General features: G+C 43.3%; 1 protein-coding gene across 1 annotated transcript in view; it reads left to right on the forward strand.

Moving 5' to 3' along the window:
- The window catches only part of LOC309567091 (myosin-3), a 76,948-nt gene that overhangs the window by 12,260 nt on the left and 49,255 nt on the right, over positions 1–15,433 (forward strand). The window contains exons 4-10 of the mRNA XM_082272415.1: positions 4,859–4,886; positions 6,115–6,226; positions 7,914–8,006; positions 12,453–12,516; positions 12,618–12,716; positions 12,929–13,032; positions 13,122–13,260. Coding sequence (XP_082128541.1) covers positions 4,859–4,886; positions 6,115–6,226; positions 7,914–8,006; positions 12,453–12,516; positions 12,618–12,716; positions 12,929–13,032; positions 13,122–13,260 — 639 coding nt within the window. The remainder of the gene's footprint in view (positions 1–4,858; positions 4,887–6,114; positions 6,227–7,913; positions 8,007–12,452; positions 12,517–12,617; positions 12,717–12,928; positions 13,033–13,121; positions 13,261–15,433) is intronic.

The following is a 15,433-nucleotide window of genomic DNA, read 5'->3' on the forward strand; positions in this document are numbered from 1 at the left end:
GAAGAGGCTGGCCTGGTGGCAGATAAGGTAAGGGAGAGTGGGGGTGAAGGGGAGGCTAAGAGTGGGGAGACTGTAATTTGCAGTTTGTCCAAGGATGATGTGGAATGGTTGGAGGAGAAAAGGAAGAAGGGCAAAAGAAAAAAAAAAAGGTGTTCAGTTGCCCAAAGTCCTAAGGTTTTGCCCTTGAAAAATAAGTTTGGGGTCCTGTCAGATGATGACGATGAATGGGACTCGTTGAGTACGGCGTCTTCTATGGATGATGAGTCCCAGGGTGCATTGAAGCGCACTGGTTCTCCAGGAAGAGAGAGTAGTCAGGCTAAGAAACGGCTGCCTCAATTATCCTAATGGCAGTTCCCACTCCGTTAAAAGTGGCAACCATTAATGTTGCCAGCTTAAAATCAGTGAGTGCTCGTCATATGGCCTTATTTTTGCTCAGCGAGTTTGATGCTGACATTTTGTTTTTGCAAGAGACCCATCTCAGTAATCTGGCTGATATACATCTGGCAAAGAAGGAGTGGAAGCGTGGTCCCTCCTTTTGGTCTCTTGCGGCCGAGCCTTACAGCGGGGTTGCGGTCCTTTTTTCTGGTATGGTAACATGCCGACGGGTAATTGAGGTAGAGATTGGGAGATGCATGATTTTGGATGTCTCTGTGAGGGGGCAGGACCTGCGCCTGATTAACATCTATGGTCCCCAGACAAAATGGGACAGGAAATGCCTCTTTACAAAGATTAAGCCTTTTCTTTTTACGGCTCAGCAGGTTATCTTTGGAGGTGACTTCAACACCATTACTAGGCCTAAAGACAGGAGAGGTTTCAGAGATAAGCTGGGCTATGACAGCCTTTTCCTGAATGCAATGGTTAGGGAAGCAGGTCTGGTAGATGCGCACATTAAGCGCTGCCCAGACAGCACGGGGTTCACTTTTCAGCGAGGTAATAGTCAGAGTAGGATAGATAGGTTTTTTTTAAAGGAGGACTCTGCTTTTTCGGCACCTGTTTGTCGGGCAGTGGAGTTTTCTGATCACTGTATTCTATATTTGACTCTGAATGCCTCAGGCGTGCCACCTAGGGGGAGGGGTATCTGGAGATTGAATTCGGCCCTCCTGGATGACGAGGAAGTAAGACAATCCTTTGAGGAATTTTTTCAGGCACAGGTAACTATCCTAGACTTTTGCAACAGTAAGTCAGAATGGTGGGAGCTTATAAAACAGCGGACTGTTAGGCTTTTCAAGGCCATAGGGAGAAAGAGACAGCAAGATAAGTATATCACCTACCAGCGTTTGCGGAGGAAACTTGACCGCCTTGTATCGAATGGAGGAGATTCTGGGGCGATCTCTGAGGTGAAGCTCCTCCTGAGGACCCATCAATATGACCGGCACGCCTCTTTGGTTCAGGAAAGGGACTATGGGAAATACCATTCGCCTGACCCTTACCAGAATTGTAAACAGAGCGTAGCAGTTAAGACGGTCAATGGCCTGAAGGACAGTACGGGCTCTCTGACGAAGTCTAGGTCAGGGATCCTGGAGGTCGTCAGGTCATACTATGCTGATCTCCTGGGAGGAAAGAACCTTGATCGGACAGGGATGTTGAGTTTTTTGGACTCTACGCCAGGTCTGGAAAATATTGTTCCTTTGATGAATTTGACAGATGAAATCACTGCAGATGAGGTGATCCAGGCTATTGATAAACTAGCCATCAGGAAAACGCCAGGGCCAGATGGTTTGACAGCCGAATTTTATAAATGTTTTAAGAAGATCCTGGCTTCACACCTTGCGGAGGTTTTTAATGGCTGTTTGCATGAGGGTTCTCTCCCTCCTTCCATGAGGCAATCTGCAGTGGTTCTTCTGTCAAAGGGCAAAGATCCTTCGATGATTGAGAATTGGCGCCCCATTAGCCTTCTTAATGTCGATAGAAAGATACTGGCAAAGATTTTTTTCTGGCGATTATCATCAGTGGCAGGCGATTTGTTATCCCATCACCAGCACTGCGCAATCCAGGGTAGAAGCACTTTCTCAGCTGTGTTAGCTGTCCGGGAGGCCTTGGAGCGTTGTAGGGCTGCTGGTTGGGGTAAATATCTGCTGACATTGGATCAGGCTAAGGCCTTTGATAGGGTTAATCATGAGTACCTATGGCTCCTTCTTGGCAAGTATGGCCTGGAGGGGGGTTTCATTGATTGGCTCAAGATTTTGTACAAAGGGGCTGAAAGCTTTCCTCTGGTTAATGGTTGGGTTGGGCAGCCCTTTGTGGTTGGCTCAGGTGTGCGTCAGGGGTGTCCTTTGAGTCCTCTGCTATATGCGTTTGCAATCGACCCCTTCATTAGAAGGCTAGAGAGTGGACCATTGTGTGGGGTACCTTTGGGCATCGCTGGTGAGCCTCCTTTGAAGGTTGTGGCTTATGCTGATGACGTTTCTGTTTTTGTCTCTGGGACTGGGGAAGCGCAGGAGGTGGTCTCAGTGACAAGGCAGTATGCGGAAGCATCAGGTTCAAAGGTCAACCAGGACAAGTGTGAAGCTTTCTGGATGGGCGTGGAAGGTGAGAGCTTTGTTCTCCCGGATGACTTCCCGGAGCCCCAACAAAAAATTAGAGTTCTAGGCATTGAATTTGGCCCAGGTGACTATGGTCATGCAAATTGGGTGAGCAGGCTGGAGAATGCCAATGCCAAGGTGGCGAGCTGGAAAAGTTGGCGGTTTTCCTTAAGGGAAAAGGTTGATCTGATCAAAGGTTACCTGATTCCAATTTTTCTGTATGTCAGTTTTGTCTGCATTTTGCCAGTGTCTCTCTATACCAGGATCTATAGTTGTTTCTTCCAGCTGTTATGGGGAAACAGAATAAACCTTGTCAAAAGGAGTGTGACTTATCTTCCTAGGCGGGAGGGTGGTCTAGGAATGATCAACCCTGTAGTCTTTTTCTCTCTGATGTTTGTAAAGTACAACCTTGGTAACATGTTGGCAGAGAGACCGCCTGGGTGGGTTGGTATTTTCCAGTCCTGGTTTAGGCCCTTTCTGCGAAACTGGGAAAATGGTGGGCCAGTGAAAAGCCTGAGGGTCAAGCATGATAAGCTCCCGACTTATGTTACCCCGTGTTTGAAAATACTTCGGCAGTGGCAAGTAACGGCAGGGGAGATCAGATCTCTTCCAAGGAAACTTCTTGAGAAGCGGATCATGAGCTCTGCTTTTTGCGAACCACTGGCCTTAAGGGATTGCCCAAGCCTAGTTTTGGGGGAGGGTTTGCGTTTGATTAATTTGGAGAGAATCCCAATGAAGTTTAGGGATCAGGCTTGGCTCGCTTTCCATGGAAAACTATATGTGAAGGGCAACCTGAAGTTTCTCTCTGTGAGTGATCGTGGCTGCCCGAGAGTAGAGTGTGGAGGTGCGGTGGAGTCCATGGATCATTTTTTGCTTCAGTGCCCTTTTAATATAGAGGTGTACAAGAGGGTAGGGAGGGCTCTGAGTGTACCCTTCCTCCCCCATATGAGTTATGCAGAGTGGGTGTATGGGGCATTCCAGACTCGCCGGGATTATGATTTGGAAACACTTTTTTTAGTTAGTGTAGTAGTCCGTTATTTCACGTGGAGTGCACGGTGCCAGGTATCCTTACGGAGTAAAATCCTCCCTGTTGAGGTGGTGGTGCAGAACATTCTGGGTGAGGTTGGGAAGATTCGGGGTCTTGAGAAAGACAGGTGGCAGCAGGAGGCCTGGATAAAGGCGTGGAGGAATATCAGGACTCTGTAGCTGCTGCCTGTTGATCTCGGGGTGTGCGGCTTTTCTTTCTGTCCTTGCTTCACTCCCCTAGATTTTCAGATAAAATATATTTTTGATAAAAGGCTACATGCATGGTGACGGTGATGTTCCTTAGTCCGGCTCTCTCGTAGGGTTTATGCTGTGCGCTATTCGGTTTATTTATTATGTTCTTGTTTGGTTTTTGGTTTTGTATAGTTATATTTAATTATTTTGTAAATATGTTATTTATTAATTTATTTATTATGGTTTTATTGTATATAAGTTGTTGTTTGTAAGATTTTTCAATAAACAAAATTAACCCCTCATAATGGGCACAGCAGGTGTAAAGACCCATGAACGCAGCACAGGGATGGGGAGAACTCCGAATAATGGGCACAGTAGGTGTACAGACCCAGGAGCCCAGTACAGGGATGGTGGAAACCCCACATAATGGGCACAGCTGGTGTACAGACCCGGGATCTCAGTACAGGGATGGGGAGAACCCCTTATAATGGGAGGAGCAGATGTGCAGTCCCGGGAACTCATAAAAGCAAAAGTGAAGTGAGTGACTGTTGACATATAGGTTTAGCCAAAACTTTTTGTTTTCGTATTTAGAAGAGTAGGGAACATTGCTGCAGAGGTTGAAGGGGTGGGGGGTCAGCCTGTCAGTGCTCAGACCATACGCCGCACACTGCATCAAATTGTTCTGCATGGCTATCATTCCAGAAGGAAGCCTCTTCTAAAGATGATGCACAAGAAAGCCTGCAAACAGTGGTTTAGACATTAATGGCTGTGTGTTGAGTTATTTTGAGGGGACAGCAAATTTACACTGTTATACAAGCTGTACACTCACTACTTTACATTGTAGCAAAGTGTCATTTCTTCAGTGTTGTCACATGAAAAGATAGAATAAAATATTTACAGAAATGTGAGAGGTGTACTCACTTTTGTGAGATGCTGTATGTCTGATGTGTTATTACATTATATAGATATCTCTAATGTATTGTTACATTATATATATATGTCTGATGTATGGTTACATTATATAGATATGTCTGATGTGTTGTTACATTATATAGATATCTCTGATGGAATAATATTGTTACATTATAACAGATCTGTCCTTCTATTTTGTCCTCCAGATCGTGAGAACCAGTCTATCCTCATCACGTGCGTATCTATTACTTATTAAGTATAATATAAGATTATCATAACCTTTCACTAATTCTGTAATTTACTAATTATTAAGTAGAAAATGTTCATTTTATAAACAATATCTAAAGCCTTCTGGCAGATGAACAGTGGTCACAAAGGATAGCCCTGGTCATGAATAGGTAAAGCTGTAGGTTTTCTCTATACCTTAACCACTTGCCGACCGCCGCACGACTATCTACATCGGCGGTCAGCCCCTCACAGGCAAAGTGACGTAGGGCTACGTCACTAGCTTGTGAGGGTCTAGGGAGCGAGCGCGCGCCGCCGGAGGCGCGCTCCCACTCTCGCGTGGTCACGGACCCCCCCCGCGCGTGTGACCGGCGGACCCGATGTCCGCCGGCCACTCTGCGATCGGCGGGGGAGAGGGAGAAAGTCAGGCAGCTTGTGTAAACAAGCTGCCTGTCATTCTCCCCTCTGTATGAGAGATGATCATATGGATCTACTATGTAGATCCGTTGATCACTCTGCATACAGTTGAAGCCACAGCCAATCACAGTTAGAATCACGCCCCTAGGGACACACACAGCCCCTCCCTCTCAAATAAAGTTAACCCCTTCACTACCAGTGTATTTTTACAGTAACAGTGCATATATATAGCACTGATTACTGTAGAAATGTCACTGGTAACCCCAAAAGTGTCAAAAATGTCAGTCAAGGGTCCGATCTGTCCGCCGCAATGTCGCAGTACCGCAAAAAACATCGCAGATCGCCGCCATTACGCGTTAAAAAAAAAACAACAAAAATGACAAAAATCTTTCCCTTTGTTAGTAAACGCAATAACTTTTGCGCAAACCAATCAAAATACGCTTTTTGCGATTTTTTTTACCAAACATAGGTAGCATAAAACAAATTGGCCGAAAATGTTAAAAAATTTTGATTTTTACATTTTTTTTGGGGGAATTTCATATAAAAAAAAGGGAAAAATATTGCTATTTTTGCAAAATTTACGCTCTTTTTTTGTTTATAGCGCGTGATCAAAAAATCGCACAGGTGATCAAATACCGCCAAAAGAAAGCTCTGTTTGTGGGAAAAAAAGGACGCCAAATTCGTTTAGGTACAGCGTCGCACGACCGCGCACTTGTCCATTAAAGTCACACAGTGCCGAATCGCAAAATACCCCCTGGTCGTTTAGCAGCCAAATCCTCCGGGGCTTAAGTGGTTAATACAATGTTGTTCTGTTTGGCAGTGGAGAATCCGGTGCTGGGAAGACGGTTAATACAAAACGCGTCATCCAGTACTTTGCAACAATTGCAGCGGTGGGTGACGTGAAAAAGAAGGAATCCACAGGTGCGATGAAGGTACTGTATACAGGTTTTACAATGTATATACAATGTATGGATCCTACCATAGAACCACATTTATGACAGGTCTGCCAATTACTGTTTGCATCAAAACTGACAACAAAATTTAAGGATTGATGGATAAAGACTAGGGATGTGTTTGGGTTAGCGTTGGATCCAGCAGGTTTAAAATGAGCAGTTCTGATGGATTAATGCTTACATTTTCCAGAACAATATATTTGTAAGCAAATTGCACTGTCAAGATAAGAAGAAATTGCTGCACCCCTCTGGAGTTTTTCCAAAGTGGCACGACAAAATACCAACCAGTCCAGGTAGACGCGTTTCACACAGTACAACTGTGCTGAATCATTATAATCATGATTAAGCACAGTTTTACGATGTGAAACGCGTCATGCCACATTGAAAATCCCAATAAATGCATTTGGAACTCCAGCGATGTGCGGCCATTTCTTCTTATCTTGACATTGTTCACGGAGACGAGCCGGGGCTAGCACTGTGGAGTTTCCATCAGATTCACTTATCTCACCTGGAGCAGCAGATCTTTCTTAACTTCATTCAGCATATTACACTGCCTGACCTTTGAACTTGGTCACCTGGATTGTCATTAAAAGAGAAGTATGGGTTTGGTGTTTTCCCCGAATTTATACTTACCTAGGTGGATGCAGCATTGGTCTGATGCTGCATCTGTCCTCTGGCACAAGTCCCAGCAAACATAAGATGATCCAAAGATTCCTTCTCTCATAAAAGCAGCAGGAAACAGGAGGGGACACCCAAGTGCAAAAGGGGTAAGGAGGCTGCTTACCATAAATCCATGGCCATTCAAACTAATGAAGTGGCCCCAAGAACGTAAAGCATATCACTGAAACCAGGGTCACAGGCTGGCATGGATCACCTCCCAGATAAATAATCCTCAAAGATTCATTCAGACACCCAGCAAGGTTAGGTACCAATGGCGTTTGAAAAGGATAGAAGGGTGGAGACACATAGCGTAATCCAGTAAATAATATAAAAGGCTTTATTTAAAATATCAGTTACAAACGAAGCAGGTAAAAGCGCATAGACATGGCTTTCCAAGAGGCTGATAGGAGGTCCGTGGCGTCCCGCGTCCTTCCTGGAGCAAACAGAGCCGGCAAGGATAGGGGGCATGTTAATGTCACACGATGTTGGCTGATGCTAAAGGCTTACATTTTATTTGTCACCTGGACCAAGAAAAGTGATACCTGGCACTATTACCAGCCACCTCTCCTGGCCTATTACAGTGCTTCAGCACTGTACAGGTGCCACACAATGTTTCCACTTCTTGACTTTTTTTATTGTTCGCTGTAAAGTAAATTCTGCTTTGTTCCTTAAAGTTTGCAGCCTATTCCGGTGTTCTGGTCTTCTGCCACTCAAATTTTTTTCGCCTATTGTCTCTCAATTAATACAATGTAATGATTATTTCAAGATATAACCTGCCTTGTCTCTCCCTTTTAAATTGTGTCATATTAGCCTTAAAAATATGCTGAATTTAGTATTCAAGATTCGCAACCAACCCCCATGCACTCCAGTGGGATTTGATGCTAAATTCAGGTTTCTAACATTTTTTAAAAGGATCGGACAAACACCCTGTGAATTAAATATGGAAGATGGGCCCATTTTTAAAGACGACTTATTCCCCTAATCTAATTATTTTTTTTCTGTGTAGGGCACTCTAGAGGACCAAATCCTTCAGGCCAACCCTCTGCTGGAGGCCTTCGGCAATGCTAAGACTATCAGGAATGATAATTCATCCCGTTTTGTGAGTTTCATGTCTTCTTTATATGAAGCTGCAAATGTTCATCTTGCTTTGACGCTCTGGGTCGGTGTTCTGGGTTGCTTTCCCTGGAAGGCTTACCTCAATGGCAAGCTATGAGCTTCAGATGTTTCAGATGTTTGCACACACCTATAGTATGTCCGTGTGTTTTGTTATCTCAGTATACAGAAAATGGGCAGAATACAAATGGAAGGGGGTGCACAGTAGTGTGAAGAACTCAATGACTTGTAAGCACCTCAGTTAGCTCATGACCCCTAGGGATGATCGAACTTTTGAAAAGTTCGGTTCGGCCAGAACACCCGAACTTCCCGAAAGTTCGGGTCCGGAAACCAGAACCCCATTGAATCAAAAAACACCATTTTGAAGCCCTAAAACCCAATAAATGCCCCTAAAACGTGCCTAGGGTTCTGGGTCATGCCCCAGGGACTATTAATCACACAAAAAGAAGCTCTTAAAAATTGTCATTTTTGATAGAGAGCCAATTATTGAAAAAATTATTGAAAAAAAAAAAAAAGAGATTTCTTTGGATTTAGTGTCTGCCGGGTCTAAAAAGTGTACCTGTGAAGTTTCAACTCTGTAGCATGTCCAGAACCAGAAAAAAAAGATAATTTTTCTTAGAATTTTTAGTAGCACAGGGATGGGGTTCCGCTCCTTTCACGTGTTTTTGTTGCAGGCGTTTATTGGGCATTTTTTGGGCGTCTTTGGAGGCAGGCATGACATCTGAACTTCTGTATAGGGGTATATATACACACACACACATATATATATACATACACACATATAGGTGTGAAAGGAGCAGAACCCCATCCCTGCGCTACTGACATAATTTCAGTAGCGCAGGGATGGGGTTCCCGCTTTTTTCACACCTATATGTGTGTATGTGTATATATGTATATATGTATATATATATATATATATATATATATATATATATATATGTGTGTGTGTGTGTGTGTATATAGCTACCCCTATACAGAAGTTCAGATGTTATGCCTGCCTCCAAAGAATGCCCAATAAACGCCTGAAACAAAAACGCCCAGGTGTGAAAGGAGCGGAGCCCCATCCCTGCACTACTGCAATTCTAAGACAAATGATCTTTTTTCTCTGGCGGTCACCCTGACATGGAAGAGTTTGGTCACCCTGGCATAGCAGTCAGAGTCAGTTCACCCTAAACTACACTACGGTCACCCTGACACTTAACACTTTCCCTACAGAAACTAGATTATTGAATCTAACTATAGTGGTATATAGTACCCTAACTACACTGCATATCCCTTTCCCATATCCCTTTTACAGTGCTAGAGATTTGGCGGGGCTATGTTATATACTGGGGGGCGTATTCACTACTGATTGGCCTCTGGACCCCCTAGTCACTCCAATCACATTCCTAGCATTCTCCTACCCCCTCAATTGGCTTTTACTGATGTTTCTGGTCCAATCACGGGCTTTTAAAGTCCAGTTCCTGTCCCATTGCATTTTGGGCGGTTCTGGTTGCCGAATTCCGAACTTTTACCGCAAAAAGTTCGGAATTCGGCCGAATTTCGAACAGCCAATGTTCGGGTCGAACCGATGGTCGACCCGAACCGTTTGATCATCCCTAATGACCCCCAGGGATCAGACTGCATTTATTAGGGAAAACGTAAAGGTTTATAATTATCGGTTAGCATTAACTCACAAATTAGGGCTAGGGTTAGTCTGCAAATTAGGTTTGGATTATTGGTTGGTTTGGGTTAAGGTTAGAGTTTGAGTTAGGGTTATAATTAGGGGTTGAGTTTAGGTTATGGTTAGGAATTGGGTTAGGGCTATGGTTAGGGGTTGCTTTGGGTTCAGGTTATGGTTTTAGTTAGGGTTTGGTCAGGGCTATGGGTAGGGGTTGATTAGGGTTATAGTTAGGCGGTTTGGAGTTAGGGCTAGGGTTATATTTAGGAGTTGGGTTAGGGTTATAATTAAAGGTTGGATAAGGGTTGTGGTGAGAGTTTTTATTGGGTTAGGGTTAAGGTTAAGGATAGAGACTGGTTTAGGGTTATGGCTAGAGGTTGGGTTGGAACTATGGTTAGGGCATAAGATATGATAGTGTTATGGGTTATGGTTAACTTACAGATTAGGCTAGGTTGTGGCTAGTGGCTGGGTTGGTTAGGGTTATGGTTAGGGGTTGACTTAGGGTTATGGCTAGAATTCTGAAATGTGACTAGGCACTGAATTGGGTTAGGCTTATAATTTGGTGTTGGGTTGGGTATGGAATTTGGGTAAGGTTATGGTTAGTAAAACAAAACCAAAGAAAATTCCCAGCTCAACCGAGTTAACCTGTCTAACAATTTGCATTAAAAACAGGGATTTAGCTTGCACACATTCCCAAATACAGGCGTAAGCTGCAGAAGCCGTCACAAGGCACCCCAGTATTATCTGCAGTCCTAACTCTATACATTTTTTAGAAACTCCATAGTAGAAGCACATGCATTGTAATAGATAGGCAGAAGGCAGGTGAGCCTGGAAATAGCCCACCCCTCCTTAAAGGCACAGAAGCGCGCTGGACACCCAGCATATAGCACAATGACAGCAAAGCTGTTCAGTGCGTCCCCTCACCAGTATTCCAACAGTGCAAACAAATGGCCACTGCCCCCCACCTATAACTGGCATTTGCAGTAAGGAGCACATGAAAGGGCAACACATGTAAAATAAAACTAAGAAACATTTACAGCTCAACTTGCCAGCCAGCCTGCAACCAACCAACTTAACCTGTCTAACCAATTGTTAGACAGCTTAATTTTGTTAGTTTGGCTGGAAAGTTGAGCTCGGAATTTTCCTTGTTTTTTTTTTTTACATGCGGTGCCCTTCCATGTGCTCCTTGCTGTGAAGGCCAGTTATAGGTGGAGGCGGTGGCCCTTTTTTTCTAAGGTTATGGTTAGGCATTACATTGAGTTATATTGAGGCATTGAGTTAGGTTAGGGGGGTTGGGTTAGGTTATGTTTAGAAGTGGGGTAAGGGTTATTGCTGGAGACTGGGTTGGGGTCATGGTTAAGGATCGAGCTGGGTTATGGTTTGGGGTATCGTCTGAGTTGCTTTTTGGTTAGACGTTAGAATAATGTTATTGATAGGTATTGGATTCTGTTAAGATATGGTGAGGGAATGGTTTAGGGCTTTGCTAGACTGGATGATGACCATCTTATGCTTGTGAGAACCCTAATTTTGTAACAGAACTGAAATGTTGTCTCCAAACTCTTAAACACTCTTAGAATACCAACGATCATTGCCCTTGGCCCACTTCTGCCACCTGAAATGTATAAATTGGGTTTTTTTGGGGGGAGGGATACATATGCTGCTTTCATAGACAATGTGGGCTATGTGGGACTTTAAGTGAGACACCAGCAGGTATGCCCAGCATCTCCATCCCTGTATCGGAAAAAACAAATTGAAAAGGATTAAAAGAGGTGCATGGAAGCCAGCCAGCCCCCAGTCTGATGTGCTCACCCTCCAGTCTGCCACCAACCAAGTAGACCTGTCTCATGATATAAATAAAGAACAGGGATTTAGTTGACACGCATTTGCAAAAGCATGTGTAAGATGCAGAGCCACTACACGGCACCCTGTTTTATCTGCAGTCCTAACACTTTTAAATTTGAGTGTCTCAACTCTGGGAGCACATGGCTGCTAATGGATGGATAGGAGGCAGGTGAGAGGGAGCAGCCCAAACTTCCCCCAACTCACCTCCATCCATGACTGGTCTAGTATCTCAAAACTCTAATAGCAATGTTCTTAAGATGGTACAAACTGAAAACGACCAGCTGAGAAGCATACACCTCCAACCCCTTGGTGGATGCAGTGTAAAACACAGATTGGGACTTTATATAAGACAATTTGCCTGTATAGCACAGTGCCTCCATCCCTAATTTCATAAAATATTTGGGACTTTTCATGAGACAAGCAGGTCATGCTATGGTCTCCATCCCTGTATGTGAAAAAACTGGGGTCAAATTAGACTGCATCCACCAAAAACACACGAAAATCGCACGGTGGGACTTTAAATGAAGCACCAGCCTGTAGGCAAGGTGCCTCCATCCCTTGTTACATAGACAATGTGGGCTATGTGGGACTTTAAATGAGACACCAGCAGGTATGCCCAGTGTCTCCATCCCTGTATCGGAAAAAACAAGTTGAAAAGGATTAAAACAGGTGCATGGAAGCAAGCCAGCCCCCAGTCTGATGTGCTCACCCTCCAGTCTGCCACCAACCAAGTAGACCTGTCTCATGATATAAATAAAGAACAGGCGTTTAGTTGACACGCATTTGCAAACGCATGTGTAAGCTGCAGAGCCACGACACGGCACCCTGTTTTATCTGCAGTCCTAACACTTTTAAATTTGAGTGTCTCCACTCTGGGAGCACATGGCCGCTTTCATGACTAATGTGTGGATGTATTGTGTCATCAAACAGGGCAAATTCATCCGTATTCACTTTGGCACCACTGGAAAACTGGCTTCTGCAGATATCGAAACGTGTAAGTATCTCTTGGTCTGGCAGCAATATACAAATAGTAAGTGATTTGAAAACAGTAACATGTGGGAAAGCTGTAGCATCCAAACCTCTTTCTTACTACAGATCTGTTGGAAAAGTCCAGGGTCACCTTTCAGCTCCAGGCAGAGAGAAGTTATCACATCTTCTACCAGATCCTGTCTAACAAAAAGCCGGAACTGATCGGTGAGTAGACGACGGGAACGCTGAATGATGGTGGAGAAAGCAACCGTCCATAGCCAAAATTATACCGTGCCATTACTGCGTACACATGAAGGAAATGGCATTTCCATGTTTGTGTAGAACGATTAAAATGTTATCACAACTGTCAATTACTGAAAAAAAAGGTCTGCTATTCATTATTGGAATAAAATTTGTGTATTTGTTTACAATTTCAGACATGCTGTTGATCACAACGAACCCGTATGACTTTCCGTACATCAGTCAGGGTGAGATTTCTGTGGCGAGCATTGATGACACTGAGGAGCTGATGGCCACAGATGTAAGAAGACCAAGAAATGGGTCTAATATTAATCATGGGTCAGATTTCCAGCACCCAGCTTTATTTATTTTCTGTATGTGGAATTGTAGAGTGCTGTTGATATCCTGGGCTTCACTCCTGAGGAGAAGTTAGGAATCTACAAGTTAACCGGTGCCGTTATGCATTATGGTAATATGAAATTCAAGCTAAAGCCACGGGAAGAGCAGGCCGAGCCTGATGGGACAGAAGGTTAGTCTATCTATCTATCTATCTATCTATCTATCTATCTATCTATCTATCTATCTATCTATCTATCTATCTATCTATCTATCTATCTATCTATCTATCTATCTATCTATCTATCTATCTATCTATCTATCTATCTATCTATCTATCTATCTATCTATCTATCTATCTATCTATCTATCTATCTATCTATCTATCTATCTATCTACAGTGCCTTGCGAAAGTATTCGGCCCCCTTGAACTTTGCAACCTTTTGCCACATTTCAGGCTTCAAACATAAAGATATAAAACTGTAATTTTTTGTGAAGAATCAACAACAAGTGGGACACAATCATGACGTGGAACGAAATTTATTGGATATTTCAAACTTTTTTAACAAATAAAAAACTGAAAAATTGGGCGTGCAAAATTATTCAGCCCCCTTAAGTTAATACTTTGTAGCGCCACCTTTTGCTGGGATTACAGCTGTAAGTCGCTTGGGGTATGTCTCTATCAGTTTTGCACATCGAGAGACTGAAATTTTTGCCCATTCCTCCTTGCAAAACAGCTCGAGCTCAGTGAGGTTGGATGGAGAGTTTTTGTGAACAGCAGTTTTCAGTTCTTTCCACAGATTCTCAATTGGATTCAGGTCTGGACTTTGACTTGGCCATTCTAACACCTGGATATGTTTATTTGTGAACCATTCCATTGTAGATTTTGCTTTATGTTTTGCATCATTGTCTTGTTGGAAGACAAATCTCCGTCCCAGTCTCAGGTCTTTTGCAGACTCCATCAGGTTTTCTTCCAGAATGGTCCTGTATTTGGCTCCATCCATCTTCCCATCAATTTTAACCATCTTCCCTGTCCCTGCTGAAGAAAAGCAGGCCCAAACCATGATGCTGCCACCACCATGTTTGACAGTGGGGATGGTGTGTTCAGGGTGATGAGCTGTGTTGCTTTTACGCCAAACATAACGTTTTGCATTGTTGCCAAAAAGTTCGATTTTGGTTTCATCTGACCAGAGCACCTTCTTCCACATGTTTGGTGTCTCCCAGGTGGCTTGTGGCAAACTTTAAAGAACACTTTTTATGGATATCTTTAAGAAATGGCTTTCTTCTTGCCACTCTTCCATAAAGGCCAGATTTGTACAGTATACGACTGATTGTTGTCCTATGGACAGAGTCTCCCACCTCAGCTGTAGATCTCTGCAGTTCATCCAGAGTGATCATGGGCCTCTTGGCTGCATCTCTGATCAGTCTTCTCCTTGTATGAGCTGAAAGTTTAGAGGGACGGCCAGGTCTTCTTAGATTTGCAGTGGTCTGATACTCCTTCCATTTCAATATTATCGCTTGCACAGTGCTCCTTGGGATGTTTAAAGCTTGGGAAATCTTTTTGTATCCAAATCCAGCTTTAAACTTCTCCACAACAGTATCTCGGACCTGCCTGGTGTGTTCCTTGTTCTTCATGATGCTCTCTGCGCTTTAAACGGACCTTTGAGACTATCATAGTGCAGGTGCATTTATAAGGAGACTTGATTACACACAGGTGGATTCTATTTATCATCATTATTCATTTAGGTCAACATTGGATCATTCAGAGATCCTCACTGAACTTCTGGAGAGTTTGCTGCACTGAAAGTAAAGGGGCTGAATAATTTTGCACGCCCAATTTTTTAGTTTTTTATTTGTTAACAATATTTGAAATATCCAATAAATTTCGTTCCACTTCATGATTGTGTCCCACTTGTTGATTCTTCACAAAAAATTACAGTTTTATATCTTTATGTTTGAAGCCTGAAATGTGGCAAAAGGTCGCAAAGTTCAAGGGGGCCAAATACTTTCGCAAGTAACTCTATCTATCTATCTATCTATCTATCTATCTATCTATCTATCTATCTATCTATCTATCTATCTATCTATCCATCTATCCATCTATCCATCTATCCATCTATCCATCTATCCATCTATCCATCTATCCATCTATCCATCTATCCATCTATCCATCTATCCATCTATCCATCTATCCATCTATCTATCTATCTATCTATCTATCTATCTATCTATCTATCTATCTATCTATCTATCTATCCACTCTGTATGATCTTCTACGCAGTCATTGGGAGGTAGTAAAGTTTTTGTAACCTTAGAAAACGATTTTTTTGGTGGTTATTCAATGCGCCTGATTTGTAATATGGCAC

Source organism: Pelophylax lessonae (genome assembly GCF_965119305.1).
Source record: "Pelophylax lessonae genome assembly, chromosome: 11".
In the NCBI taxonomy this organism is placed as follows: Eukaryota; Metazoa; Chordata; class Amphibia; order Anura; family Ranidae; genus Pelophylax; species Pelophylax lessonae.